Source organism: Equus quagga, chromosome 1 (assembly GCF_021613505.1).
Source record: "Equus quagga isolate Etosha38 chromosome 1, UCLA_HA_Equagga_1.0, whole genome shotgun sequence".
NCBI lineage: Eukaryota > Metazoa > Chordata > Mammalia > Perissodactyla > Equidae > Equus > Equus quagga.
The window spans coordinates 57681959-57709627 of record NC_060267.1 but is presented as its reverse complement, the minus strand read 5'-3'; the positions used below and the strand labels follow the sequence as shown (position 1 = coordinate 57709627).

At 51.1% G+C, this 27669-nt stretch overlaps 1 protein-coding gene across 1 annotated transcript; it reads left to right on the top strand.

Annotated features, from left to right (window-relative positions):
- Window positions 1-27384, top strand: ADA2 (adenosine deaminase 2). The gene is made up of 10 exons (XM_046678972.1): window positions 1-146; window positions 2507-2836; window positions 4202-4427; window positions 5660-5870; window positions 18328-18455; window positions 20363-20453; window positions 22103-22211; window positions 24359-24516; window positions 25131-25333; window positions 25574-27384. Exons 2-10 carry the CDS (start codon window positions 2515-2517, stop codon window positions 25671-25673), a joined length of 1548 nt encoding a protein of 515 aa, XP_046534928.1. The 5' UTR covers window positions 1-146; window positions 2507-2514; the 3' UTR covers window positions 25674-27384.
- Window positions 27385-27669: the final 285 nt, after the last annotated feature.

The following is a 27669-nucleotide window of genomic DNA, read 5'->3' as shown; positions in this document are numbered from 1 at the left end:
TCTGGAGGCCTGTGCAACCGCGAGGCCGGAAGGAAGTGAAACCTGCCCTGACAGGAAGTGCACAGGACGGACAGCTTGGCTTGTGCTTCTGAGCCAGCTGTTTGGGGGACTAAGCAAACAGTCTACAGATCTGGAACTCCTCTGAGGTACCTGGGGTCCCCGGGGTGGGGGTCTGGGTGGAGACTGGGCTGAGAGGTCCTGGAGGCAGCCTTCTCCGCCCCTACCTTAGGCGGTGGGTGACTTCGGGTGGGAAGAAGAGCAGGGGCCATCTCCACAACAGGCTTTAGGAACGGCTGTGGGCCCCGGGACGTTGACCCAGAGTCCCAGCTGCACATGCTCTGTTCCTTGTTCTTAGTCTGGAAGCAAATGATTTTTATAGAGTTTTAATGCACCCTCTTTCAAAAGTGAAAGAACATTTCATGGAGAGAGAGAAGATGAAGTAAATAGAGCAGTACGTGGTGACAGGGATTATTTTCCCTATACGTGCCCAGGCTGGTTCTGACCAGTACATCAGATGAACTGTCGTCTGGCGGCCGGGAGAAGTCCCAGGTGCTGGGCCACGCGGACACTTTTGGGGTTCTTGGAGAGGACGGAGTTGGAGATTTTGGAACTTGGAGGCCTCTGTTATATGTCACCAGGGAGAATGGGACAAGGGGCTGGGGGAGGGTTCAGTGTGGCGTAGCTGGGATGATGACGTGATGTCATGGTCCCCTTGCCCCAGAGCTCTCGGCTGCAGGCAGACACTGTATTCTGAGGAGGGTTTGAGGACTTCATGGAGTCGAAGGGATTCTCCAAAGGTCCGTCTCTCTGACTCGGGGTGCACAGCCCCTACCAAAACTGTGACACTAGAGTAAAGAATGATCTAGTTCCTTCTTAACATGCCCTCTTGGAGTCTGATATACTATAGAATAATTTAATGCTAGCCCTGGAAAGAATCTTGGATATAGTGTATTTCAATCATTACCCAACTTTCCATTTTTGTCATATCCGTGAACCTCTATTTACTTAATATTTTTCTTCAAATAACTTGATTTTAAATGTTTTTATTCAACCTAAACAGTGATATCTCGTGTCACTGATGACTCACGCGTCACACCATGAGAGCCAAGGCTCGAGTCCAATTCACCTCTTTTTGTAGGTGAGGAAACAGAGACCACAGACAGCTGGGTGATTGGCCCACAGTCTCACAAAGACACCTGATTCGGGAGGTTCCTGAGGCCTCCTAATTTTGTAAATTAGGTCTTGATCTTTCCAGTATAATGTATCAGCCTTTCAAGTATGCAGGAGCAATTCTTAAATGTAATTCAAATTGATAACCCCGGGGAAGTACCACGCACAGCCCTGGCAGGGGGAGACGCGATGGACGTGTCCTTCGTTCCTCCCTTAAACGCCTGCTCATGGCCAACCTGGACCAGCTGCTCTCTGGAAGCTTTTAGAATCTTTTTAATGCTCATATTCTGAAATATCAAGATGATGGCTCTTGGTGTCACTGTTGAGTACAGTTATGCACCGCAGCCTGCATATACAATGGTGATCCAATGAGCTCAGTACTATGTAGCCTCGGGGTGTAGCAGGCTATACCATCTAGGTTTGTGTAAGTGCACGCTATGACGTTCACACAACAGAATGGCCTAATGACCCATTTCTCAGAACGCGTCCCTGTCGTTAAGTGACACATGACCGTCACTGATCGTTCTGTTCTAAGTCTGCAACGTCTTCTCAATCCAGAGACGCAGGGCTTCAGTTCCGGGACAATTTCTTGTAGTATTTATTTCTTTTTTCCCTTCCATTTTTTCTCCTTCCTTCTGAGATATCTGTTATTTGGATGTTGGATTTCCTGAATCAATAATCATCTCATTTTCTTCTGTCCTATTTTGTCCTACTTTCTAAAAGATTTTCTCCAATTCCATTTTCTAATATTGCTAGTAAATTTTTAAAATTTCAGCTTTCATATTTTTAGCTTTTAAAAGCTCTGTCTCATTCTGTTTATTTTTATAACCTCCAGTTCCTGTTTTATGGACAGAATATCTTTTTTATCTCTGTAAGGATATTAATTATAGCTCTTTTGAATTTTTCTTTTATTTCCTGCACTGTCTTTGTTTACCTGTGGCTCCTCTCTGTGTGCTACTTGTTAGTTTTGCTATTATGTTGGAGGCTTTCTTCACATGCCTTGTGCTCCTTTGCGCTCTAGTTATGTTTAAAAGTGAAACCCTACAAATCTGTTTGCAGTGTCTTCCTGTGTGTGTGAGCAGGGCTTGCTGACCACTGAGCTCCAGTATACGGAGACCTCGTGGAGACTTTTCTTTGAGAAACCTCTCTTTGTCTGTTCCTGGAGGTCTTTTCTCCAGGGCCTAGCGAAGAACCCTCCCATACCCTGCCTCCTGGTGCCCTGAGAACAGGGAAAGAGAAGGAAGATCAGAGTTCCACGCTTCCGTCTGTAGATTTTCACTGACTCACACCCCTTTTAAGCCCTACTGAGTCTCTCTCTGTGCATTTCCTCTTGTAGGCATCCCAATGTCGGCGGGTGGCCCACCTGGGCGGCCAGCCCGGCTCGCCCTGCTGTTGGCGGTGGTGATGGCTTTTTTCTGCTCAGCCGCATCCAAAGATGAAGCACGAAACCAGCTGTTGATGAGAGAGAAGATGATGCGGTTGGGGGGGCGGCTGGTGCTGGGCAAACAGGAGGAGCTGGCCAACGCGAGGCTCATGGCCCTCAAGAAGGCTGAGATGGCGCAGGCTATGAAGACCCAGAAGTTCCCACCCAGCATGCACTTTTTCCAGGCCAAGAATCTCATTGAGAAAAGTGAGGTGTTTCATATCCTGAAGAAGATGCCAAAAGGTAGATGTTTGGAGAGGATGGTTTTGGGTCCTGGGAAGGTGGGCGAAAATAAACTTGGAGCTATTATTGTTCTAAACGGAGCAGAGAGAGCTCCACTCCGCTACTCTGAGCCTCTGTTCTTGCTGGCACACCAGGACGCGGGTGTTCCAAGGGGGCTGCTTGTTCTCCCTGAAAACCCAAAACCCTGCTTCTGAGGGGACTCAGCCTCAGAGAGAGAGTAGGGAAGGGACCCTGGATATCACTGGTCTTCCCTGACAAAGCTGGAAAAGTGTCCACCCAAAAGATAGCATCCAGGGCCCACAGAACCTTGCCACTCCCTTCTTATCTTTCCTCGCACCCCTTTCTTCTACCCTTTCTCCAGAGGTCTGTTACCAAATAGGAGACAGTATGAAATAGCATTCTGGATGAACACAGTTCTACTAGTATATTTCTACAGTCAAAATACATTGCTATGAATAGTACAATAATTATAATCCTGGACACATAAATAGCAGTTTGCAGCTTACAAGGACTTTTCTATACCTCTTTTATTTTAATGTTATAAATAGAGAATAAAGAAATAAAAACTGCAAGGTTGATAAAGTAGCATCCCCACTTGATGGAGAATGTAAGAGTTAGAGAGGGTGACACAGCACAGCTCACACAGCTGGGACACCTGCTAAGGGGCCAGTGTCCAGGCCAGGTGCCAGATGGAGCAGGAGGAGCAGAGGGACATTGCACATGTGTCTTCAGGAGCGCTGCAGTCAAAACTGTTGTCAGGCCTGAAGGATAAACATGGCGCCTCAAATGGCAAAACCTGCAGGCCAGAAGCAGCCTAGATACTGGTGGGAAGCAGGGAATGGAAAGGCAATGGGTGAGCCATTGGGGAGCCAGATGAGAGGATCGAGGACAACTGTGCAAACAGGACTAGAGTGAGGGCGGGGGCCGAGGCTCATTTGTATTACGTCCCATCATGGAGTGTTGGGGGGCAGGGCCGCATTCAAAGGCCTGGGCTCTCAACTGAGAGCCAGAAGCTGACGGTGCCCCAACTTGAACACCAATCTTCTGATGCCAAGCCTGCTGCTGCCCTGCCCTACCGTGCTGCTCTCTTGACTGAGAACACCCATGGCTTTGGACTAGTGAGGGAGGAAGCCAAAGACCTATTCCTAGACCAGAGCAAAGAAGGCAGTGGCCATCCTGAGGGGACAAAGGCAGACCCAGGCCTGGGAGGGCTTTGAACTCAAGTGTGACAGGTACAGTATGCTGAGTGCTGGGAGGTTCTGCCAGAAAGAAATCCTTGTGCTTCCCACTTGTTCGTGTGTGCTGTCCGCACGGAGCCCTGGAATCAGGGATCCTCCGCCTCACCACCTCTTCTTCCCTTTCCAGGGGCTGCCTTACACGTCCACGACTTCAGCATCCTAAGCATGGACTGGCTGGTGAAAAATGTCACCTACAGGCCCCACTGCCATTTCTGTTTCACTCCGAAGGGGGCCCTGCAGTTCAAATTTGCTTACCCAACTCCCCCGACCCCTAGGCCAGCAGAATGTTCGGAGTGGATTTTGCTGGAGAAGTATCGCAGGGGGCTGCAGAACGTCACTGAGTTTGACAACAGGTGAGTGTAGTTCAGAAGGAATGTGTCACGCACCTGTCAGAGGTGGTACGTGGTGTGCGGGTGTGTCTTCCTTGGTACAGACCCATATATAAAAATCTGGCCTAAAAAAAGAGTCAGGTGGCTTTTTCTTTTTAACTTTACAGGACACTTGGCTTCACAGAGGCATTCAACACCTTTTCTGTTCACAGCAAGTTCCTGTACATTTAAAATCTGATTTGATCTGCAAAAAGTGTTAAGAGCAACACCGTGGCTGCATCAAATGAGCTTTGTCTAGGTGCTCAACAAGACCAGGAAGAAGGGAGTTCCCGCTTCCTGGAGCAATGCCAGTCCAGCTTGTGGATAAAACGGCTTGAAAACGTGATGGAGCCACTTGCTAACAAACTTCTATATAGTAATAATTATTTTAATCACAGAACCATCTACAGAGTGCTTTCACGCGGTTATTTCCCTTACGAATGAGAAACATGAGGCTTTACATGGTTAAGGAAGTTCCCCAAGGCCACACAGCTGGTGAACGGCTAGGCGGGGATGTAAGCTGGGTCATGCAGTGCAAGTCCAGAGCTGTTCCATCATTCCCCCTGCGTCAGTTTACTGGGATGCTCGGACAGACCAACACAGGCTGGTCGCTTAAACAATATAAATTTAGCTTCTCACTGGTCTGGAAGCCAGAAGTCCAAGACCAAGGTGTTGGCAGGGTTGGTTTCTCCTGAGGCCTCTCTCCTTTGTTTGCAGATGACCGCCTTCTTGCTGTGTCCTGTGGGTGCACTCCTGGCGTCTCTGACGCCACACCTATCTGAGTAGGGCCCCACCCTTATGATCTCATTTTAACTTAATTGCCTCCTTCAAGGCCCTATCTCCAAATACAGTCACATGGGGGACTTGGAATTTCAACATATGAATTTGGGGGAGACACAATTCAGTGCATAACACCTCCCAAAGAGAACCTAGTCTAGGCTGTAAGTATGAAGGGATCAGATGGGCTAAGCATGAGGAGGGACAGGAGAGCCCAGTGGCGGGAACATCCTGCCTGAGTTGCCTCCTGGGGAGTGAAAGCAGGCCTGGGACAGAGGCCCCCGGCAGAGCCCAGGATGCTTCCCTTGGCTCTCATCACTGCTCACTCTGTGCATCCTGGTTTTTCCCGGATGGGAGAAGTGAGGAGGGCAGGAATCTCAGGTGCCTGGAGGCGAAGGCCTGCACATGCCTCCTCAGCTTGCCCCCTTTGTCCCGGACAGCCTGCTGAAGAACTTCACTCTGATGACCGAGAACCCCGAGGCGACTTATGCAGACCAAAATGCAGTCTGGGCCAAGTTTGAAGCCATCTTCTTCACCATCTCCGGCCTTGTCTACTACGCCCCAGTGTTCAGAGACTATGTCTTCCAGGCCCTGGAGGAGTTCTACCAGGACAGCGTGCTCTATCTGGAGCTCAGAGCCATGCTGTTCCCGGTGAGTCTGTCTCTCCTGTCCTCTGCTCTGGCTTGACTTTCAGATCTCACCCTGTAGGTCTTCACAGGCTCTCTACCCCAGTACTGGTCCAGGACTGAATGCCGGCTTCAGCCCCAAGGGGACATGTGCCTTTCCAGGGCCACCATGAGCAAGGATCCCAGAAGTGGACTGGGCTGGTCCCAGCACAACAGTCAACGTGCCCCTCACCACCCTGTCCCTCCTTCTCTCGCGATGCCCATCTCTCACCTTCTCCCAGATGTGTAGCCTCCTGGGTGCGCAGGGTTCCCTGGCCGTGGACTCTGAGCTGGGCCTCGTGCCTCGACCTTTCTTGAGCCGGCTCCTTTCATGTCACAATTTAGCTTCCCCGACCCCTCAGGGTGGTGATGCTCTTGGTACAGGGACAGCTGCTGAATCTGGAAATGGATCTAGTTGCAAGTAACGGTGGGGACTGGTCAGTTCCTGTGGGCCCTTTCTGTGGAGCACCACTGCACTTTAACACGGTCTTCTATGGGCAATGCTGCCGCGACAGAAGAGCAGGTGGACAGCTCACTCCCAGGTTTCCCATCTGCCCATCTGCCACGACAGTGTCTTCTAGCAGAGCTCAGGACACAGCTACCCCTGGGCTGGCAGTGCTGACTGAGGTGTCTGCAAGGAAGGTGAGGGCCTGGTGACCTCCACTTCCCTTCCTCCCAGGCTGGGGCCCCCTCGCTCTCTGCCAGTTTCTGCTCTGGGCCCAGGTCCTGACGGCCCCTTCCACAATGTTTTCCCCTCTGCCTTCCTCCCCTCTGCCTACTGCAGACTCTCTTTGTTTCCTCTTTGTTCCACTGCAGAAGCTTCCTCCCTGATTTCTCTTCAAATCATTCTATACCCAAGCTTTTCTTTAATCTCTCTGAAATGCAGTTTTTGTGTGTGTGATTTCCAAGTGTCAGTGGAATAAAGTTCAGCTCTTCGGCATGAAATGAGAGCCTCTCACATCTGGAGTGTATTCACCACCCCAACGTTATTGCTCAATCTTCTTTCTCTTTCTTTCTTCCTACCTTTTTTCCTTCCTCCCTCTCTCCATCTCTCTTTTCTTTTTCTTCCCTTTCTCCTTTCATTGATTCATCAAACATCTGCAAGCTCCTCCTCTGTGTCAGCACTGTGCTAGTTGCTGGGTGTACAAAGGCATAGAGGACAGAAACCACGCCCTTAAAAAGGACAAGTTTCTCCCTGGAAGACTCGTGGGTAAACAAGTAAATATAACAGACACTCTTGTAATGCTAAAGAACCGTTGATAGGGTGTAGAGAGAATACACAGAAGGAATTGGTTAGTGCTGCCTGATGGGTAGGAGGGAGACGGAACAGCATTGTAGAGGACGGAGAAAGCTCTAGCAAGTCCTGGAAGATGAGGATGGGTTGCTGAGTTGAAGGGCAAAGGCTGGAGAAGTCCTATCTGTCTGTGAAGCAGCACGAACAAAGATAAAGGTTCTATAGAGGCCTGTGTGGGGCCTTTGTGGGCCTAGATCAAGGAGCTCATCATGACTGGGTCCTAAGACTCTAGGGGTGCTCACTGAAAATAAGACTAGGGAGGGAGACAGGGCTGACGGGGAGAAGCTCTGGCTCCCTATCAAAGGCTGCACTCCGGAGGTGAAAGGAGCCACCGGGCAGTTTCCCGCAAGGGGGTGTGAGCACATTCGCAGTTTAGGAAGGTCACTCTGGCAGCGCTGCAGAGAGCAGATTGGAGGGTCAGGGGCTCCTCTCGTTAAAAGGGGGGACTGGAGGCTGGAGGCCATGGAAGAGACAGGGAGGCTCAAGATGGGAGGACTGGAATGAAGACAGAAGTAATGAGGAGTGATGGATGCAAGCAACGTGCAGGGGGAAGAACCTACAAGTCTTGGCGACTGACTACATGGGTGTGAGGATTCTACTATGACTTGCTGGCATGTGGCATTTGGCTTGACAGACAGTGGTGACATTTATGAAGATAGGGAATGTAAGAGGAGGAGCAGGATGGGGAGGGAGAAATGATAATTTTGGTTTTGAACTGGTCAAGTTGGAGGTACCTCTGAGACAATCCACATAGGAAGATGTCCCAGAAGTGGTCGGATACATAAGTTTGGAGTGTTGACCTAAAAATAAAGAGCCAAAATGAGAGGCAGTGAGCTGTTTATTTTGGGATCAAAGAATTCGGGAAGCAGAGATTCAGGTAGAAACCAGTGTCCTGATTACAGGATAGGAGCTTAGGGTTTTTATGGGAAAAATGGAGGATGAAGTGAGTTGTTTGAAAGAAGAGTCCATTGGTGCTGGATGAGGTCAGGCTAGGTTTGTATTTCACAGATTGGCCTGAGGTTTGATCATCAGGCAAAAGGCTAGGCTTGCACTTCATTGATTGGTTAGCGATTCAGTCCTCAGCAAAGTCCAATTTCACCAGTCCTTATAAACGGGACATTCTTGTCCTTACTGACTTCTTGGAATGTTGGCAGCTTGGTCCAGTTTGGAAGATAAAGAAAACAAGACGTGCAAGGCAAGTCCTCTGAAACAGCTGCTCTGGCTCCGTTTTAATAGGACTACACTCTTGTCATCTTTCATAGGAGCGCAGAAGAGAGTTCTAGCCTAGAAACATATGTTTGACATTTATCTGCAGAAAGGTGATCATTAAAACTCTGAGTGGATGAATCTCCCGTGGAAGCTGTAGGATGAGAAGATTAGCAGGCCAGGAGGGCAGCCCTGTGAACAGAAACAGGATGAAAAGTTCATGAAGTGGACTGAGAAGGAGCAGGCATGGGGCAGGTAGAGAACTAGGACACAGCTGTCCCAGGGGCCAAGGAGAAGGAGATTTGAAGAGAGGGAGCCACGTGGCAGGGTGAGGCCAAGGAAAACGTGGATTGAAAAGAGCCCATCAGATTTGGAAATTAGGAGGTCGCCTTTGAGCAGTTTCTACGGCATGGCATGCTGAGAAGAGAAGCCTAATTTCCAGGAGGAGAAAAAGGAAATGCAGGTGATACACTGGAGCCAGGTTGGGCACCTGTGACTTGAGAGAAAGAGAGAGGGAGGCAGGCAGAGAGGGAGCACAGGGCCCAGGGGGCCTGTTTTCAGGGCAGGGCTGACTTTGCACACATAAGGAAGGAGTCTGGAGAGGTTACAAACAGGGGAGAAGAGAGTGAGAGAAGGCATGCTGCACCCTTGGGACAAAAGGAGAGGCCACTCCAGCACCCAGAGTGAGGCTGTCCTTGAACCAGAGACCGCTCTCAAAGACTGGAGGAAAGGCAGGCGAGGGGCAGCTAGAGATGCTGGCGGGACGAGAGTGGGGAGCTGAGGAAGGAGGTCCTGCCTCCTCCCTGTATTTCTATCACAGGCAAGGCAGGAACGTCCACCGGACCCAGGGCCACGAGAGGTGGCGGGGGGTTTGAGAGAACCACCTCAGAGATGGACAGGGTGCTGATCCCAGACAGACGAAGTGATCCCCTAGAGATCCAAGGGCCAGCCTAGGATGGAGATGGGGTCTGCATTCACCCCAGCCGGAGCGTGATGCCCTTCTGTACCCCCACCCACAGGGACAGAAAATGTTATGATGGAGCCCCAGTTAGCAGGATGAACCATGTGCGAGAACCAAGGTGAAGACGTGGGTCAGTGCTGAGGCAGGGGGCTCTCAGCTGGGGGGCGCAGGGAGCTAGAGAGAGGGCAGCTGGATAGAGGCCAGCTGAGGTCAAGTCTTGGGAACTTGTAGGGGCTGCTAAGGGAGGAAGCAACCTGGAGAGACGGGAGGCAGGGAGAAACTGGTAAATCTGAGCTTAATTTATCTGAGCGGAGCAGGCTGGGTGATAAGCACCAAGGCAAGGCCACCGAGTTGCAAGAGCTGGGGGAGTGCGTGTCCTTGGGATCCAGCACGCCCAGGAAGACCAGGCCACAATGGCTCAGGATGGTGGAGGAGTCAGGGTGCAGGAGCAGGGGCCTCTCCTGAGTAAGCTGAGAAAATGGGGCCCTCACAGCACTCCAAGAAGATGTTAGAGATGGCTCTGTTGTTCGATTTAAGGGAGAGAGGTTGAAGAGAGTGAAATGGAAACGGGGAGGGAGAGCCCAAAAGAAGCAGCACTATTCAAAAATAGCACCCAATCACTGACTTTAGGGTTTTGCATTTGGGCCAGAAGCAAGAGACGTCAGGATTTCAGGTGCTATGAGATGGAGCCACCTCAGATTTACAGACGAACTGCGGAAGCCCAGCCTTCAAGCACTCTGGGGGTGGGGGCATCTGTTGAGGAGAGCAGCCCTGGATGATCAAACGCTACTAGATGATTCTTTTGGTGAATCTACTGAAGAGAACTTTCCTGAGGACCTTTTTTTTTTTTTTTTTTTGGTGAGGAAGATTGGCGCTGAGCTAACATCTGTGCCAATCTTCCTCTATTTTTTGTCGGTGGGATGCTACTACAGCATGGCTTGATGAGAAGTGTGTAGGTCTGCACCCAGGATCTGAACCAGTGAACCCTGGGGGCTGAAGCGGAGTGTGTGAACTTAACCCCTATGCCACTGGCCAGCCCCCTGAGCACTTTTCTTTGGGGAGCAGGGTTGGGGTATTGTAGGAGTGCTGGATTTCTGAATGTTCTATTTGGTGGGCTCACAAAAAGTTGAGCTAATTATAGGTTTTAAGCAACCTTTGGGTAGAGTTCTCTACATTTTGTCCATACTAGTCTCCTTATTCATTGAAATATTTATTAAGTATACCAATGCCTTGGTGACTGGCCTCCAAGTTCGTGGCAGGGCCCACAGGGTGGCATTCTTTTGGTTGTCAGCATATTCCATGGCCTTTATGGGCTCAGAAATTTTATTGTTTGTACACCCAGAAGTGATACGGCTCCAGAGGACTGACACACATTGACCAAATTTCCTAAGAGATAGATGTATAAACAAGAAAGTCAGAGTGCTGTTTTCAGAAAAAGCTATCAATCAGACTAGATACTTATGCTTCCTGATCAGGAAATTCTCTCCTTTAAGGCAAATCTTAACCTCTCTTGAAGCGAAATTATAGCCAGAAGGGTGTTGGTGAGCCAGAACCCTAATAAGCCCTGTCACTGAGCTCTGAGAGTCTAAGGGAGCACAGAATAGTGTTCCTAACTTTTGGAAAATCTGATGAAAGCTATCACTCTTTACGGGGCGGGGGGGGGGGGGGGGGGGGGGGGGGGGGGGGGATACTAGAATGAATCGACTATTAAAACAGTGTTTTCACACGAGTCCATACCCACCCATAAAACGTGTCTGGACACAGTGCAATGTGCAGGGACTCTGATGTTTTTATATTCTAAAAAATGTTTAATTCTGTTTGGGATTCCTAAACTGAGGTTACCAGCCCGGTTTGACTGAAAAGGGTTCAAGGACTCTCTAACGAAGGCCACACGCGCCCCAAGAACCAGTCACGCCAGCTGGGGGCGGTGCGCCTTGCCGTCATCAGAGATGAGGGTTGCTCAGTTTCAGCTCTCCCCTTTCTGTCCGTCCTGGGCTGACCCGCCCCTCTCCTTAGATGCGCTGACCCCTCTCTCAGGTGAGCTCAGGCCCGGCTGTGACGTCAGCCCTCAGGTGACGTCATCTCCCCACCAGGCCCCGCTGTTTGAGGTCTAACACTGAGAGCGACCTGCACGTCTAGCTCTGGGTTCTCGGGAAACGAGAGCGGGCTTGCCTGTGCCCCTCGGGAGAGCTCTCACCAGTTCTGTGAGCCACGGATAAGACCTACGCAGAAACGATGCTTTGAAAAGGAAAGAGAGGGTCCGACCCACCTGCCTGTAAGAGGAGAATGTCTGAGATGAGCCGGCGCTGGGCCCGGCCTGGCGGGAAGAAACAGCGCTTTCCAGGACAGTTCCCTCCTGCGCTTTGGCCCCGAAAACCCCGCTCTCCCCGCGCGCGGGCTCCGCCCCTGGAAGCGCCCCCCCACCTCGCCCGGCCCAGCCCTCCTAGTCCCCGCGCCGTCCGCGTCCCAGTGGCGCCCTCTGGGCCCCGCGTGTGCCGCCTTTGCTGCTTATGGCTAGCTGTGGGTTATTTCAGGCGGCACCGGGTCTTACGTTGCCTGGTGTCCTCAAGAGGCCCCGATAGTGACAGGCATGCGTCTTGATGGTGGTCCTCAGACTTGGGTGTACCTAGGAATAGTTTGGAGGCTTGTTCGACCCCGCCTCCAGGACTGATTCCGCGCTCTTGGGTAGGCCCAGGAAGCTGCGAAGTTAACTAGCCGCCGCCCCCGCTCGGATGCAGATGCTGGGATCCAGACCTCGCCGGGGAAAGGCCTTCTTCACGTTGACAAAGCACTAAACATTGTCTTGTTTGAGTCTCGCAACAACCCTGCATTTTACAGATGTGGAAACTGAGGCTTGGAAAGGTCAAAGAGCTTGAGCCAGGTCACGTTGGTGGTAAGGAGGGACAGGATAGAGGCCGGGGTGCTGGGCTTTCTGAGCGTTGTGGCAGCCACGGTCCTCTCCAAAGGAGCTCCCTCAGGGGGCATCCGGCTGCGATGCTAGTCCTGCCCGGCAAACGAGAGCCCCTCGGATTGGCGAGCTGACGCCTCACCCCGAATGGGGCTGGCCCCCACTAGGGCGTTGCTTCCCGTGGGGCAAGTCCTGGCAGCTTCTTCAGCGCCGGGAGCCGGAGGGCCCTCAAGCGTGGTAGAGCCTGCGGCTCCTTAGGGGGCGGGGAGACATCGCGGAGAGAGGGTGCGGGTCCAGGTTGATTCGAGGGCTGTGCTTCCATCTTGAGGCCGGTGGAGAAGTATCTGGGGGAAGTTGGTGCGACTTGGACTGGAGGGAAAGAGAAAGGCTGGAGAAGTGGTTTCCAGCTCCATCCGTCCCCTTTTCTGTGTTGGTGTTATCTCCTTACCGTGCCGAGGGCGGACACTTGGGCGCCAGGGTATTTACCCCGGGGGCCTGCCCAGCTCTTCTCTCCCCACTCCGCCAACCCCCCACCACCCCCTAGCCAGCCTTCCTAGAGCTGCCGGCTGCCGGGATTCGGGACTCGGGATTCTGGTAGAAGCTGAGGGGGATGGGATTTGACCATTTGTTCTGGGCTGACCCGGGAACAAAGGCCTCTGGCAGCAGAGGGTCTGTGCCTTAATGCCCCCCATTAGCCAGAGCAGGGAGCCATCAACACATTAACAACTAAAAACCGTCTGCACTGGAATTCTTTTGCTGAGCCGCAGGACTCCCCCTTCTTGCTGGTGGGGCTAATTCCGGGCCTGGGAGGATGTTGATGGCCTCTCCCCGCGGCTCAGCCTCCTATTGTCTTCCTAATGCTGATAACAAAGGCTGCTTGCCTTTAGCAACAGTTGCTAGGCGGGTCTTATCTCCTGGGCTCCAGTCCCTTCCCCCACGGCCAGCATCTGAGGCCCAGACTGGGTCCCGGCCAGTCCTCAGAGGGCAGCTCTTACAGGCCCCTGGAGGGTTGGCAACAGGAGGGCGCCCTGCTGGCGCTTACTCATGGGGGTCTTAGGAGAGAGACCGTCAGCGGCAAAGAGAGCCCACCATGGTCATTTCCAGACATGTTCCTAGATGCTGTCACTTGGGTAGCATGCAGGATTAGTGCCCCCCTATCCACCCCCCACCCCGCAAGGATTTTCCTGGATTCTTAGCAGACCCTTCATTACAAATACCACCTGGCTTTTTGCTGAAGTGACCACCATTTCATATCATTGGTGTTTCTCTATGAGAGTACTGGCAATAGCACTTAACGTCCTACGCTGTAATTATGCTGTTTGTCAAATCGACAAAAATGGTAGACCTTAACCCTAGCTGTACACTATACATGAGAATCACCTGGGGAAGTAAAAAAAACCTAACAGGTTCCACCCCAGAAATTCTGATTTAATTAGTCTGGGGTGGGAGCCAGCATGTTGCCCTCCCTGGGTGATTCTAATATGCATTCAGGGCTGAGGCTCTGCGACCCCTGACACGGTAGTATGAAGGTGAGGGCAGGGATCTCTGCTGACGGGACCTCAGGGTTAGCAAGATTCTGAAACTGAGCAGACTTTCAGCCCCCACTCCAACTGGAGTAGGACTGAGTTTCTTAACTTTTTTAACCCTCAAAATCCTCATCTCTAAAATGAGACCCACCTAATAGTGCGATTTTGAGAATGAAATGAGATTCTGCTGTGACGCTCTCGGCCTACCCCTGGCACCCAGCAGAAGCTCAGCCAATGCCTGTGAGGGAAACCGCTCGAGCAGTGAAAGCCAGTGGCTTCGGGAGTGAGAAATTCTGAGTCCTCATTTCTGGTCTGATACAAACTAATTGTGTGACCTTGAGCAACTCTGCTCCCAAAGTTCCCTTTGATCCCTTCCAGCTTCAGAATTCTTTCATTCCCTGATACCCGTAGACAATAAAACTTTGTAATCTTATATTGGCTTGTGAAAGTAGCATGTGGTTTGAATAATTTGCCCACAAATTTATAGTCCTCAATTAAACTAGACAGTCAAGAGTCATTTGACAATGGGGACATGTTGTGAGATATGTGTCTCTGGGTGATTTTGTTGTTCAGTGAACACCGCAGAGCACTCACACACACCGAGACGGCAGAGCCTACCACACAGCCACGCTGAATGGGACCACTGTCACATACATGGTCCCTCGTTCACTGAAACGTCCTTATGTGGCACATGACTGTAGTTAAAAGTTGAGATAATCCAAATGGAGCCCAATATATTTTTAATTCAAGAGGGGCTATTACAAGGATATAGCAGCTTTTGTATCACTTAGTCTTGGATGAGTGATTGACACCAGCTACTTGTACTTACAGATTGTTAAATTCTTGATATTAACTCATTTTCCTAGGGCAACTGCAGAGTTTGAGTTATTTTTCTACATCTGATGATAGATTGGTAATATTATTATTAATAGTTATCATTTCTAAGTGCTTTACAAATATTAACTCATTTGATCCTTGCAACAACCCTGGGAGGTATGACATTTGGCACAGGGAGCCTGAAGCCGGAAGGCTGACCCGAACCTCCAAACCAGCTGAGACCTTTCCTGCACACCCGGCTTCATGGCGGTGTGCTACCCACACTAGCTGTGAGGCTGTGAGGAGTGGCAGGTCTCCCCTCTGGAAGGGACCTTCCACTCCTTGAAGTGGGGGTTCTTTTGAGCATTCAGGTTCTGTCCTAGGTGCTTCCAGCACTGAAGCCTGCAGTTTCTTTGCCCAAGGACAGGGGTGCAGAAGCACAGGGCATGGGCAGCCTTGGTGGCAATTTACTGGGGTACCAGGAATCTAGGAAATGCTCTGAATGCGGCTTCAGCATCTCTAGACTTGGTCTTTATGGCTCCTCATGTGACGGGAACCAGCAGCGGGACTAGAACCCTGGAAGGCAGGGGCCCCAGCTCTTCAGCGATGAGCACTGGAATGATAGAATTGATGAGTTGGAACCACTGCCATCTGCAAGCCCCCATCAGGCCCCCCGCGTCCCCCACCCCTCCGCATCATTTGCCTATCTCTGCAGACTTGATTAATCTGCTGGAGATCTTCTTTTAGGCAGAATTGTCGTTTGTTGATTTTTTTGAAAGGTTTTTCTTCTGTCTCCCTTCTGTTCTACTAGCACTGCTCCACTGGCCACCCCTCCAGCACCGTCTATACATCCATGCAGGCTGGGGCATAGGCCTTTTAAAACTTCGGGTGGACAGCCCTCTTCTTAAGTTAATGCTCATTGATGGAGCTCCTCCTCCGGTGCCGTAGGAAGCAGATGGGAAGATCAAAACTACATGGACCCTACACTCAGGGGTTTACAATCCAGTTAGGGTGTCTGGGCAGGTGACTGAGTCCTGACAGAGACATCAAGGCATGGAGCAGAATTCTGTTCTTCCCTTCTGCAGATCAGCTGGGGAACGCCAAGACCACTTCAAATAAAAATTCTGCATTGGATTAACACAATGGTTCTCAAACTTTTACACTCAAAAAACTTGGAGGATCCCAAACAGCTTTTGTTTATGTGGATTATAGCTACTAAATCCCGTATAATATAGCCTGTATTAGAAATTAAAACTGAGAAATTTTCAAAACAAGACTACACAAGCATATGATCCCTTATTTGTCAGAGCAATATTATCACACATGATGCAGCTTCTGGAAAATTCTGTACACGTGTGAGAGAATGACAGTAAAAAGACAAGTAACATATTAAAATTTTTATGAAGAGAGTTTTGACTTTGTAGATAGCCTGAAAAAGCCTAGGGGATCCATGGGGTCCCTGAGCACACTTTGGGAACCGCTGGGGTATAGCATATAGGTTCTTTCAGCATCAAAGATTTGAAGATTCTAACAGAGTGCCTGGAAGTCTGCTGAGGCCTTGATCAGTGACAGGAAAAGCTCTGTTAAAAAGTCCTTGGTAAAGTAGGAGAGGAGGAAAGTAACTTTTCTTTTACTCTCCCAGATTCTATTCTTGGGACCTGCAAATTAAACTGACAAAAGCCACATTAACAGGAGAAAAGGAATACAAGTTCTCTTTGATGTGAATATTTAATTTTTACATGCATGGAGGCCTTCATAGAAAACTGAAGACCCAAAGAAGTAGATAGACCAGGTGCTTATGTACTATTTTAGCAAATGGTGATAAACTGTGGAGAAGTGACAAGACAAAGGAAAAGAGGTATGAGCTTCTGGGGCCCTCAATGTGGGAAGGTGAATGTGGGGCTCTTTTGGTAAGGCTGTCTGCAGACCCCACTCAGCAGCTGGCTGTCCCCCATGGTAAGGGTGGCCCTCCGCCTGGTGTGGGGGCTGGAAGGGGACACTTTCACAGGCAGAGAGGTGCGTCCTGCTGCCAGGCAGGTAGGAGCAGGGCAAAGAGCTACGTCTGTGTTCGCTGCTCCCTAACTGCCTTCGGTTTGAAACAGTCCTTCCGTAAAGTGGCATATTTCCAGGGTGGCATGTTCCAATGCCTGCAGTAGACGATAGTGATACGGGCGATCCTAGATACTGAGGGAACAGTACCTAAGGGTCTCCTCTCTGGGAGTCCTGGCAGTGGACCGTTTGGTGAGGCTGCACACGGTCGCTCTGAGGCCAGTGATCAGGGCGGTACCCTGAGATCTGGTGCCCTGGGGCCAGGCGGCCTGCAGCAGGGCGCCCAGGGACCAAGGGCAGTGCCGCAGAGCTGCCACCAGCAGGTGGGGAGGTCCCTGGGCTGGGAGAGTGGTCTGGGGCGAGTGACGGGGGGCACGAGAAGAGGCCCCCTGAGCACCCAGCTCCTGTGAGGCCAGGGGATCGGGAGCCGAGAGCTGACTCCAGTGAGGAGAAGGCACTTTCCCTTCAGGATGAAGAGGCCGCTCTTGGCTCCCTCCTGCCTCCCTCTGCCTCTGCTCCCTGAACCCTCTCAGCCCTGGCTCTGGGCAGAGCCACTGTCCCCTAGTCCAGGACTAGCAACCTTGTAGCACCCAGGCCACCTGGGATGGGGCCACCTACCTACACAGTGGCTGCCCCCGTCCCTGCTTATCAAGTCCAGTCACCTCTCCAGGCCCAGCCTTCCTCGGGGAGAGCCACTCTGAGGCTACCCAGTGACGGGGAGCCCCTTCTTCCTCTACGATCCCTGATCCCTATACCTCTGTTTAGCACTTATTCTTCCTGCTTTGTTTATAAAGACGGGAGAGTCTGTCCTCCGAAAACTCCTTGACGGCAGGCATCCTGCTCGTTAGCATGTCTTCCTCCCTTCCAATGCCCGGCACAGTTCCTTACACACCACAGGTCCTCCATTCATGCTGTAGAAGTGACTTGAACCCCGGTGTCTCCCCATCCTCCCTCGCCTACAGTCTCTGCAAAAACTCCCACATCTTCTCCTGACCTTCAACTGCCAATGAACACACCACTGTGTGCAGGAGTAAGGCCCCACCCCGTGACAGGGGAGGGCAGAGGGAGTTGCAGGGGAGGCGCCCAGCCCCCCTCCAGCCCCAGTCCAGTGCCTCTCCCAGCAGGCCTGGTGGGGCTCGACCTGCTAGGTGGGCATTTCAGAGGAGACTCCTCTACCCCCCCCCCCCCCCCCCGCAAGTGTCCTCTTCTCCACTGCCCCTTCCTCCTGTGTCTTACCTACTGCCCACTCCTGGCCCTTCTCCCTCTGCCCCAACCATGTCACTCTTGGTGTCCCTGGTGGCTGTGGCCACCTCAGGGATGCTTCGCACGGGCTGGGAGAGTGGGGAGAAGAAGCAGTTCCTTGGACCACTCTCTGGTTCCTGTCCTCTCCCTAGCTGACCTGTCCTTCGTTCATTATATGAGTACTGATGGAGCACCCGCCTGTGCCAGGCCCTCTAGGTGGAGGACCAGCAAGGAACAGGGCAGGCAGAGCGTCCAGTCTCATTGCATCTGAGAGCTTTCCCCGAGACGGGGCCAGGACTTCCGATAAGTGTCAGAGACCATCGAGGGCATTGAACAAGGAGACTGCAAAGCCCAGCCTAGTTTTAGAGACCATTGGTTATTGTGAATGAAATTTGCTTTGGTCCCCTCTGATGTTCAGTTGGGACGGTGCTTCCCTCCCAGGTGTATGAACTGAACGGGATGGTCCATAACCGAGAGTGGTCAGTGAAGACTTACAAAGAAGTGGCTTGTATGTTTGCGAAAAAGCATCCTGGGTTTATTGGAATCAAAATCATTTATTCGGATCACAGGTGAGAGAGAACGTGGCTGAAACTGCAAGAGTTGGCAGAAGGGGATGTGGGCAGAGCTATCAGGCCGGGAAGGGAGAGGGGAGAAAGGGGTGAGAAGGGAGGCTGGGAGCCAGAGGTCAGAGATCCCTTGATGTCAAAGAGCCAGGGCTCACTGTGTGCGCTTGCGTGTGAGTGCAAAACTCAGTATCTGAGGGACCGGCTCTGTGGCGCAGCGGTTAAGTTCGTGCACTCCGCTTTGGTGGCCCCGGGTTCACAGGTTCGGATCCCCAGCGGGGATCTACGCTCCGCTTATCAAGCCATGCTGTGGCAGGTGTCTAACATATAAAGTAGAGGAAGGTGGGCACGCATGTTAGCTTAGGGCCCATCTTCCGCAGCAAAAAGAGGAGGATTGGCGGTGGATGTTAGCTCAGGGCTAATGTTCCTCCAAAAAAAAATCAGTATCTGAAATCACTTCTAGTTTGAGTCTTCACAGCCGGACTGAAATGAAGAACTGTGGCAATTTTCCAGATAATTCTAGGCTGTGACCCCACATTGGCCTGGTGACTCAGTTATGGCTATAATGTTTTTGCCTAAATGTTTGGATAATTGGCCCTTTTCTTTGTTTCAGTTTGCCACTGGGGCTCTGTCTCCTCTCAGCCATGTGCTCGCTGTGTGTGGCTGTGTGCAACGTCTTGGTTGGTGACGGGCCCTGAGTGACAGCTGTCTCAGTGTCTGTGTGTGGGGACCCCACAGCAGCATGGTGGTGTGGAGGACCCACTCCTTCCCCAAGCAAGTGCAGAAAGCCTCATAGCTTAATTTTCCTTCTGATTTTACCAAAGGAAGAGCTCTCCTCTCTTGTCAAGGAGCAGCCAGCAATGGCCTGTGGCACCCAGGCTGGAGCCGCAGGGCAGCAGCCAGAGGGGATCAGCCCCGTCAGGCTTGGGCAGGGACAGGGCCGGCACCCCCATTTGTCAGCCCACCATGGGGCTGGGCTCCAGAGGACAGTGAGACTTCCAGGCGCCACCCCCTGCCGCGGCCCCTGAACACCCTCCCCTCCTCTGGGGCCTGCACCTGTGGGCTGGTCAGCCAGGATGGAGCTCACAGATGGGCCCACTGGTTCTGCTTAGAGGTTCTCTGGGGACCAGAGGCAGGAGGGCGTGAGGGCTGAGCTGAAGTGGTAAGTGTTCCCCGTGTCCCCTCAGGGCGCTTCGGGAGAGGGAATGGGCAAGTGTGGGGAAGAGGAGGCAGGACAAACTTTAGGTCACAGAACTGAGGATTGGAACGAGTGAGCCAGCTGCTGGCAGGGGCCTTCGTCCTATCGCAGGTTGTGCCAGGCCTTTTCTTTTGGTGTTTTGTTGTTATGCTGCTTGCCTCGTCCCTGTCCTGGACTTGAAGAGAGAGGGTACAGAGGGAGGTCAGACAGCTTGGTTATGTGATTTCTGGAGTGCCCAGGGTCCTGCTGATTTAATCAGAGGAAGAGGACAAGTAGTTGCCAGGTCCAGCTGACTTGACAGGGACTTGGGTGACCTGTGGCATTTCACAGGTGTCCAGTGAACGGAGAGCTGGCCTCTGTACTGCACCGACTTCCAGGCCCCACCCTCTCAGGGATGCAGGACAAGTTTTGGACAAGGCCACTTCGCTTCATCCAAATGTAGATAGATAAAGCTTGTCCCATGGGCCCCTTTGCCTCACCTCTTTTCAGAGAATGTGGGTCCCTCTGGAGCCAGCCAGAGTCCTTGACAGAGAGGGATGTGGCGAAATAGCTCTCAGATGTAGCCACTTAAAGGGATCAGAACAGCCCTGTGGGGACGGATGCGGGTTTGTGAGATGGTTGCTGTGGACCTTGGACCAGAGTAGCCATAGGCACTGAGGGAGCCCTCTGGGGTGCACAGCTCTGTCAGTGCTGAGCCACGCTGTCTCTCTTGCAGATCCAAAGATGTGTCCCTCATCATGGAGTCCGTCCGAACAGCCATGGTGCTTCGAGCCCTGTTCCCCAGGATGGTGGCAGGATTTGATCTGGTAAGGGACTCTGCCCACAGCAAGGCTGTCCGAGGACGGGCCCAGCAGCAGCTCTTGGTGAAGGGCCAGGCAGCACCCACTGAAGCCCTCTGCAGAGGCTCAGGCTGCCACCCACCGGCCTGGTCAGAGTTCAGAGTTCAGCACTGACCCTCTCTAGGGGCCTGCGAGGGGATGACAGAAATGGCTGGATGGCTAAAAGGGGAAGTTCCAGAATAAGGAAGGCATTCAGGGAGTTTGGACAATAGTGATAGGCTTGTTCCCCATTCCCCTGCCTTCTGCCCACACTGCTCCCCTCCATCTGGCCCTTCCAGCCACGGCACATGGGGTCGTGTCTGGAAGCAGAGATGGGGCTCGCTCTGGCAAACTGTCATGGCTGTGAAAGCTGTCCCTCCCCCCACCTGCCATCGCTTCCCCAGCTGTTTTTGAAGCTGCACATCCATACCCCTCACACCCCCACATCAAAGCTGTAGCCAGATCCTAACAGCCAGGCCACACTTCCCAGGTGACAACTCATTAACCTCATTAAGGAAGCTAAATTAATTTGGACTAACTGGCTGAAAGGCACTCCTGACTCCTTCTCATAGAATCTGTACATTTTACCCCACACTGTGCTTAAGCTCCTGCTTTCAGACCAGCTGGAGCCCAGACGACTGTCTCTCAAGTAATCATTTTGTTTGGACCCAAGGCGTCCTCCTGGGACCCTTGAGCTTTGCTCAAAGGACCCACCTCTCCAGAAAAGGGGCAGAAGTCTCTCCATCTCACCTTTTCCCTCTGTGTGCAGCACTGACGAAGGAGCCTGACAAGGGGAGCTTCTGGAACAGTCCATACAAGGACTCTAATGGACAAGGCCTTGTGGGAGATTGGGGTTGGAGGGGAGATAGGTAGTTGTTCAAAGGGGTCCACTTGCAAGCTCCAAGTTTCTTTCAAATCTACGCTCCATTCTACTACATTGAATATCCCCATTTGTTTTATTATAAAATTGTGCCATTAGCCCCCTCCCCACAAATTAAAATTGGCATTCTGAAGGAGCTACCTTTTATCCTAAGGCCCCCTTACTCCTGGCACACAGCTATAAAGACCTGAGGGTATGTGTGGCTTAGTCTGAAAAGCATGATTTTGGTGTAGTTACCCTTCATGTCAGTTACAGCTGAGGAACTGAGTCGCAGACGGACTCTGCTAGGAAACTGACACGCCCAGAGACCCACAGGTGACAAGTGGCCAAGCTGCATCTGAACTCCTCCTGACTCCTGGTCCAGGGCTCTAGCTCTCTGTCTCTCTCACTCTCTTCCTGTCTCTCCCGCTCTCAGCCTCTCACTCTCTTGCTCGCTTTCAGTCTCTGTGTGGCTCTGACACTCTCTTGCCCCTGAGGAGCTCAGGGCTGAAGCACAGGGGCTTGGACGGTGGTCCGGGAAGACAAGATGGAAAGGGCTGGAAGGACACGAGGCATAGCCTCTGCCTAAGGGGGCATTATTTCCGGGCAAAACGCACTCTTTTCTTTCCCAGTTCTGCTGCTGGTCATTCTGAAAAGGCTGTGTGAGCAAGACCTCAAGCAGTACTGGAGGGTTCCAGGGAGGCTGCTCCCAGGCTGCAGGGAAAAGTGAGGCATGGATCAAGCAGATGGCTCCATGCCTCTCCTCTCTGTCCTGCAGGTAGGGCGTGAGGACACCGGCCACTCCTTGTACGACTACAAGGAAGCTTTGATGCTTCCAGCCTCACATGCGGTGAAACTGCCTTACTTTTTCCATGCTGGAGAGACAGGTGAGCCATGCAGAGACAATCAGGACTGAGGAGGTGATGGGCGGGAGGCTCCTCGCCATTGCTCATGAGTGTCGACGGGGCCCTTGGCAGTGGAGGGGGTCTAGAGTCATTTATGGCCCTTCTTCATTTCATGTATGTCCTCCCATTTCATCTCAACAGCAGCCCCAGGAGAAGGGACCACGCTGACAGTAATAGTATCAGGCACTTCACATATGTTATTTCTAATTCTCACTCCAGTCCTGCTAAGAAGTTGTTTTTATCCCCATTTTATAAATGAAGAGCCCAAGGCTCCACACAGTGTAACTGGTCCAAGGATAAAGGGCTGGTCAGTGGCAGGGTCTGAATCTGAGCACTTTGTGATGAACGGTGAGGTGAGGTGAACTCACCTGTCCCAAGTCACACACTGTTCAGTGGCAGAAGTGGGACTAGACGCGGGCTGCCCTGGCATCTAGGAGGCTCTGTCCACACGCAGCAGTGCTGAAGAGGAGCCCCTGTCCTGCCCAGGCAGGCTGGCTGCTCTTGTTCCCGAAATGTCCTAGCCCAGCCACATCTTAGTTCCCCAAAGCTCAGTCCACGGGCTCACTAGTCACTTCACAGCCCCTCCCGTATTCCAGTCCTTAAATGCATAAACCCTAAGCAAAAGGAGTATCAGATCATGGCTGCAATCTCAGATCGAAATGAAGATTTGGGGGCTTTGACTGGGAGGAAAGCTTGCTGCCGCCTGCCCCCGGCGTCTCTCAGAACACCGAGGAGATGAGGAGAACGCGGTGGGAACTTGAGTTTCACAACCAGGCTCAAACCTTGGTTTATCACACCATCTCTCAGAGGAAGGGTCCCTGTGCATGAATCTCTTTTTCCTGACATTTTGAGTCATTTAGATCCAATTTAGATCAAAGCTGTTCTAGGAGATTTGAAGAACTGTTTATGGGGGATGGGGAAGGGGGTTGCCAGCCCTGAAGAGCTTGCGGTCCAGTTGGGAAAACCGTGCCTACCTGTGTGAAACCACTTCAACAGTATGAAACAGTGTAACACGGGACTGACCCAAATTCCAAAATATATGGTTGTAGGAGAGGATTTTGCCAGGACTTGGGTATTTAATACCAACGAGTAATGTCCTTATTAAAAAAGAAGAAGAAGAAGAAGAGCCAGTCTTTGAAATCCACCTGAAGCACGTGCCCTCACCAGCAGTGGGAATTGCTTGGGTTTGATTCCTCACAGAGAAGTGGAATTTTCATATTTTCCATGTGGCTTGGTTAGGATGCTTTGGGCTGCCAGGAATGGAATGCGCACATCAAATGGGTTTTACAGTAAGATTGTCTATTATCTCACATGATAAGCAACCTGTACTGTCCTCATCGTATCTGGGATTTCACCCTACTTGGTTGTGGGATAGTGAAGTCACATTCAGGTGTGACCGTATCCAGTAAAGTAGAAGACGAGATGTCTCCTCCAGGGCATCTCCTTCTATTAGGGCAGAAGCCTCAGGAGAGCCCCACCAATAACCTCCCAGGCCAGCCTTAGGGCTGTGCTAGCTGCTTGGGAAGCTGAGAGAGTCAGGACCTGTCATTTTCACCCTGTAAAGAGGGCCCGCCTGCCAGGAAGGCACAGCAGGGATGGCTGCTGAGGACCAGCAACAGCATCTGCCACCACTTTGTTCATGCTGGCCATCATCATCTTGCCATTGATATTGTCCTACGAGTACTGTTAAAGTATAAATTAAAGTAAGTACATACAAATAATTATATTGACAGAGTCTGCACACACTGTTGTAAAGATCATAAATATAAAATTCCCAGAAAATAGCTCTGGAAACAAACAAAAAATGGAAAGAATATGGACTGTGGGGTCAGATAGACCGAGGTTTGAAAGCCAGTTTTGCTACTTACTAGCCGAGTATCCTCCTTCAATTTATGAAGCCTTTGTAAGTTTCAACGTCCTCGTCTGTTACACACATACATACGTACCTGCACACAATAAAGGCACACCATACCTCTCTTTAGTATTGTTATAAGGAAAATGTGTGTGTGCGTGTATTTGTGTTAATGTGCGCTTCTCTCCCTTTTCTTGCTTGGGGGGTCTGAAGCCTTTATCTGAGGATGATCTGTGGGTCAGATCCATCCTATTTAAGATGACCCCTGTACCCCCAGACTGGCAGGGTACTTCCGTAGACAGAAACCTTCTGGATGCCCTAATACTGAACTCTACCAGGATTGGCCATGGATTTGCTTTGAGTAAACACCCAGCAGTCTGGGCTGACTCCTGGAAGAAGGACATCCCCATCGAGGTGTGTCCCATCTCCAACCAGGTATGCATGATCCATGGGACCAGTCCAGTATGATCTTTTGCCCCAACCTCAACCTCTGCTCTGATTCCCAAACTTTTTCCTGGTATAATTTCCCTCTCCTTAACTCACTTGTTTTCTGTATTCCTCCACTCTCTCCCTCCATTAGTAGAAGTATTTAGGAATGGCCCTTTGCCCAAACCATTCCTCAAAATGAGGCAGCAGAGAGGGTCCCTGGTGAGGTGGAATTTTAGGCAAAGCTGTAGACAAACCTAAAGGGACATTGGGGAAGGCCAGGGAAGTGGGGGGGGGGGGGGGGAGGAGTAGGCGTAGGATCCTGCTGCTTCCACAGTTGCTCGGGTTCTCTGTGCACCTTCCTGTTGCTGTGTTGAGGAGAGCTGCTCTGCGCAGGACCAAGAGAGACCAAAGGTTTGTGGTGGTGATGAAACCCGGAGAAAAGCAGAGCATGAGGACTGGCTCTATTCTTCGTGTCAGGACTTTGCCCAGAAGTCATCCCAATGTTCAGAATAGTGATGGGGATTAAAAGGAGCTGATTATGCTCTAGGGTCTCACCTCCCTTGTGACGACTCTTTTTATGGATCAAAATTTGTTTTTCTCCTTTGCCTCCTATTGGGCAGGTTCTGAAACTGGTATCTGACTTGAGAAACCACCCTGCAGCTGTTCTGATGGCCACCGGGTACCCCATGGTGATCAGCTCTGATGACCCAGCTTTGTTTGGAGCCAAAGGCTTGTCCTATGATTTCTATGAGGCCTTCATGGGCATTGGGGGGATGGTGGCTGACCTGAGGACACTCAAACAGCTGGCCATGAACTCTATCAAGTGAGTCTCCTGTGCACTTCCCACTCCCTCTTCCATCCTACAACTTGTGTTTACACCTCCCAGAGGTTTGGGGCAGAAGCCTGGAAGGTTTCTGTGGGTTTTCTCCACCTCGCCTCTGTTTTGTTCTTGCTCCTGGACTGAGGAGAAATGTGCTCCTCAAACATCTGAGATCCCCTCATACTGCCTGTCCCGTCCCACACCCCTTCCCTGGGGCTGACCTGGGTGCTTCTTTTCCTGCAGGTACAGCGCCCTGTTGGATATGGAGAAAAAGGTGGCCATGAAAACCTGGGAGGAGAGTTGGAATAAGTTTGTAGCTGACCTGGCCAGGAGGCCAAACTGAGAAGGCAGCCATTCATCACCCAATTCTTCTCCTTCCCTCCACAAGCCCTCTTCGTTTTCTTTCAATCATTCTTGAATCCACTCCAGTGTAGTCTCCACCTCCATTTCTTTATCAAAAGTGACCTTGTGAAGGTCGTCAGTGGACTCCATATTGCTTGAGCTCTCAGAAATCAGTTGACCGAACTCATCTTTTTGAAATACTCTCCTCTCAGCCGCAGTGACATCAACTCTCTTCATTTTCTCCTTTCTGGGCATTGCTTCCAAAGTCCCTTTTCCAGATGCTCCTTCTCCATCTGATCTCTGTGTTGAATTTCCTCAGTGCTCAGTCCTGCCTCTCTTGGTTCTTGTCTCTTTGTTTCTCTCTTCTACTTTTCTCTTCTCTTCTCACTATCTACTCTTTTCCTAGTCTCATTCATTCCTTTGCTTTTAAATGCTACTTATTTACTGATGATGCCTACATTTATTTATTCACTTGGATGGCTCACAGGAATCTCAGAAACCTCCCTTGTGCACTTGTGAATTCTCAGTCTCTTCCCTTTCAACCTTGTCCTGGTCTTTCCCATCTTGGTAAATGGCACTTCCATCCATTCCACACAGTTGCTCAAAGGAGAAATTTTCAGTGAAATTCCTGATACTCCTCTCTCCCCTGGTTCCTCCATCAGAATCTCTCTTGATTCTATCCACCCCTCTCCACCTCTACTGCTATTGGCTGAGTTGAAGCCACTATCACCTCTTGCCTGACTTTTGACAATAGCCTCCTAATTGATCTCCTCATTTTTGCCTTCTCAAATTCATTTTTCATGGAACAATGGCTTTCTAAGAATTAAATTAAATCAGGTTACTCCATTGCTTACAACTCAGTGCACTTAGAAAAACTCAAATGTCTCAACAGGGCATATAGCATCCTGTTTAATCTGGACCCCTTTCAGCATCATCCCACCCCAGTCGCCCCTAGTGCACCAGACTCTGGCCACACTGGCCCTTTGTTCCTCAGCTGTGCTAAGCTCTATACTACATCAGGGTCTTTCTCATTCTCTCTCCATGGAATGTCCTTGTGCGCACCCTTCAGGTTTCAGGTTTCCTGTCATTGTCTCAGGAAGTTTTCCCAGAACCCTAACCTATTATTCTGTCTCACGGCACTTATTTTCCTTCATGACTCTTATCACAATTCGTAATTACATATTTATCTCTGTGTTTGTAGTCTCTCTCCCACCAGACTGTAAGCTCCCTATGGGCAGGCACGAATGATTTATGTACATGGTGAACCCAGAGCCTAGCTCCATGCCCTGCACCTAGTCAGTACTCAATAAAAGATGTGTTGAATGAATAGATACAACCTGTATGTATTGAGCTGGTAACTGAGGCAGGAGAGAGCAGAGCAGAGTCTCCCCAAACACAAGACCTCGTGGGATCAGATTCTGGCTCCTGGCCTGGTCTTTGGGAGAAGAAAGGCCTTGTCCTCACTTGACTACAGGGTGTGAAGGAGAATCAAAGAATTCCTCAAAAGTCCTGGGTGGATTCAGATGTCTTCTCCTCCACCATCCATCACCTGCATCTGAGCTCTCAGGCAGCAGCCAACCCGCTCTCCATTTGTAGTTTATCACTGTTTGGTTCATGGTACTGGGAAAAGCCTTGCTGACTACGAGGCCTCAACCACAGGCTGATTCCCAGATGGAACAAAATGACCTCTAAGATCCTGTCTACTTCTAAGGGTCTTTGATTCATTGCCTTAACCAACTCCAGTAGATCAGCTGACTTACTTTTTTTTTTAAAGATTGGCACCTGAGCTAATATCTGTTGCCAATCTTCTTTTCTTTTCTTTCTGTTTTTTTTTCCTTCTTCTCCCCAAAGCCCCTGAGTACATAGTTGTATATTCTAGTTTTAGGTGCTTCTGGCTCTGCTATGTGGGACGCTGCCTCAGCGTGGCTTGACGAGCCGTGCCATGTCTGCGCCAGGGATCTGAACTGGCAAAACCCTGGGCCGCTGAAACAGAGCGC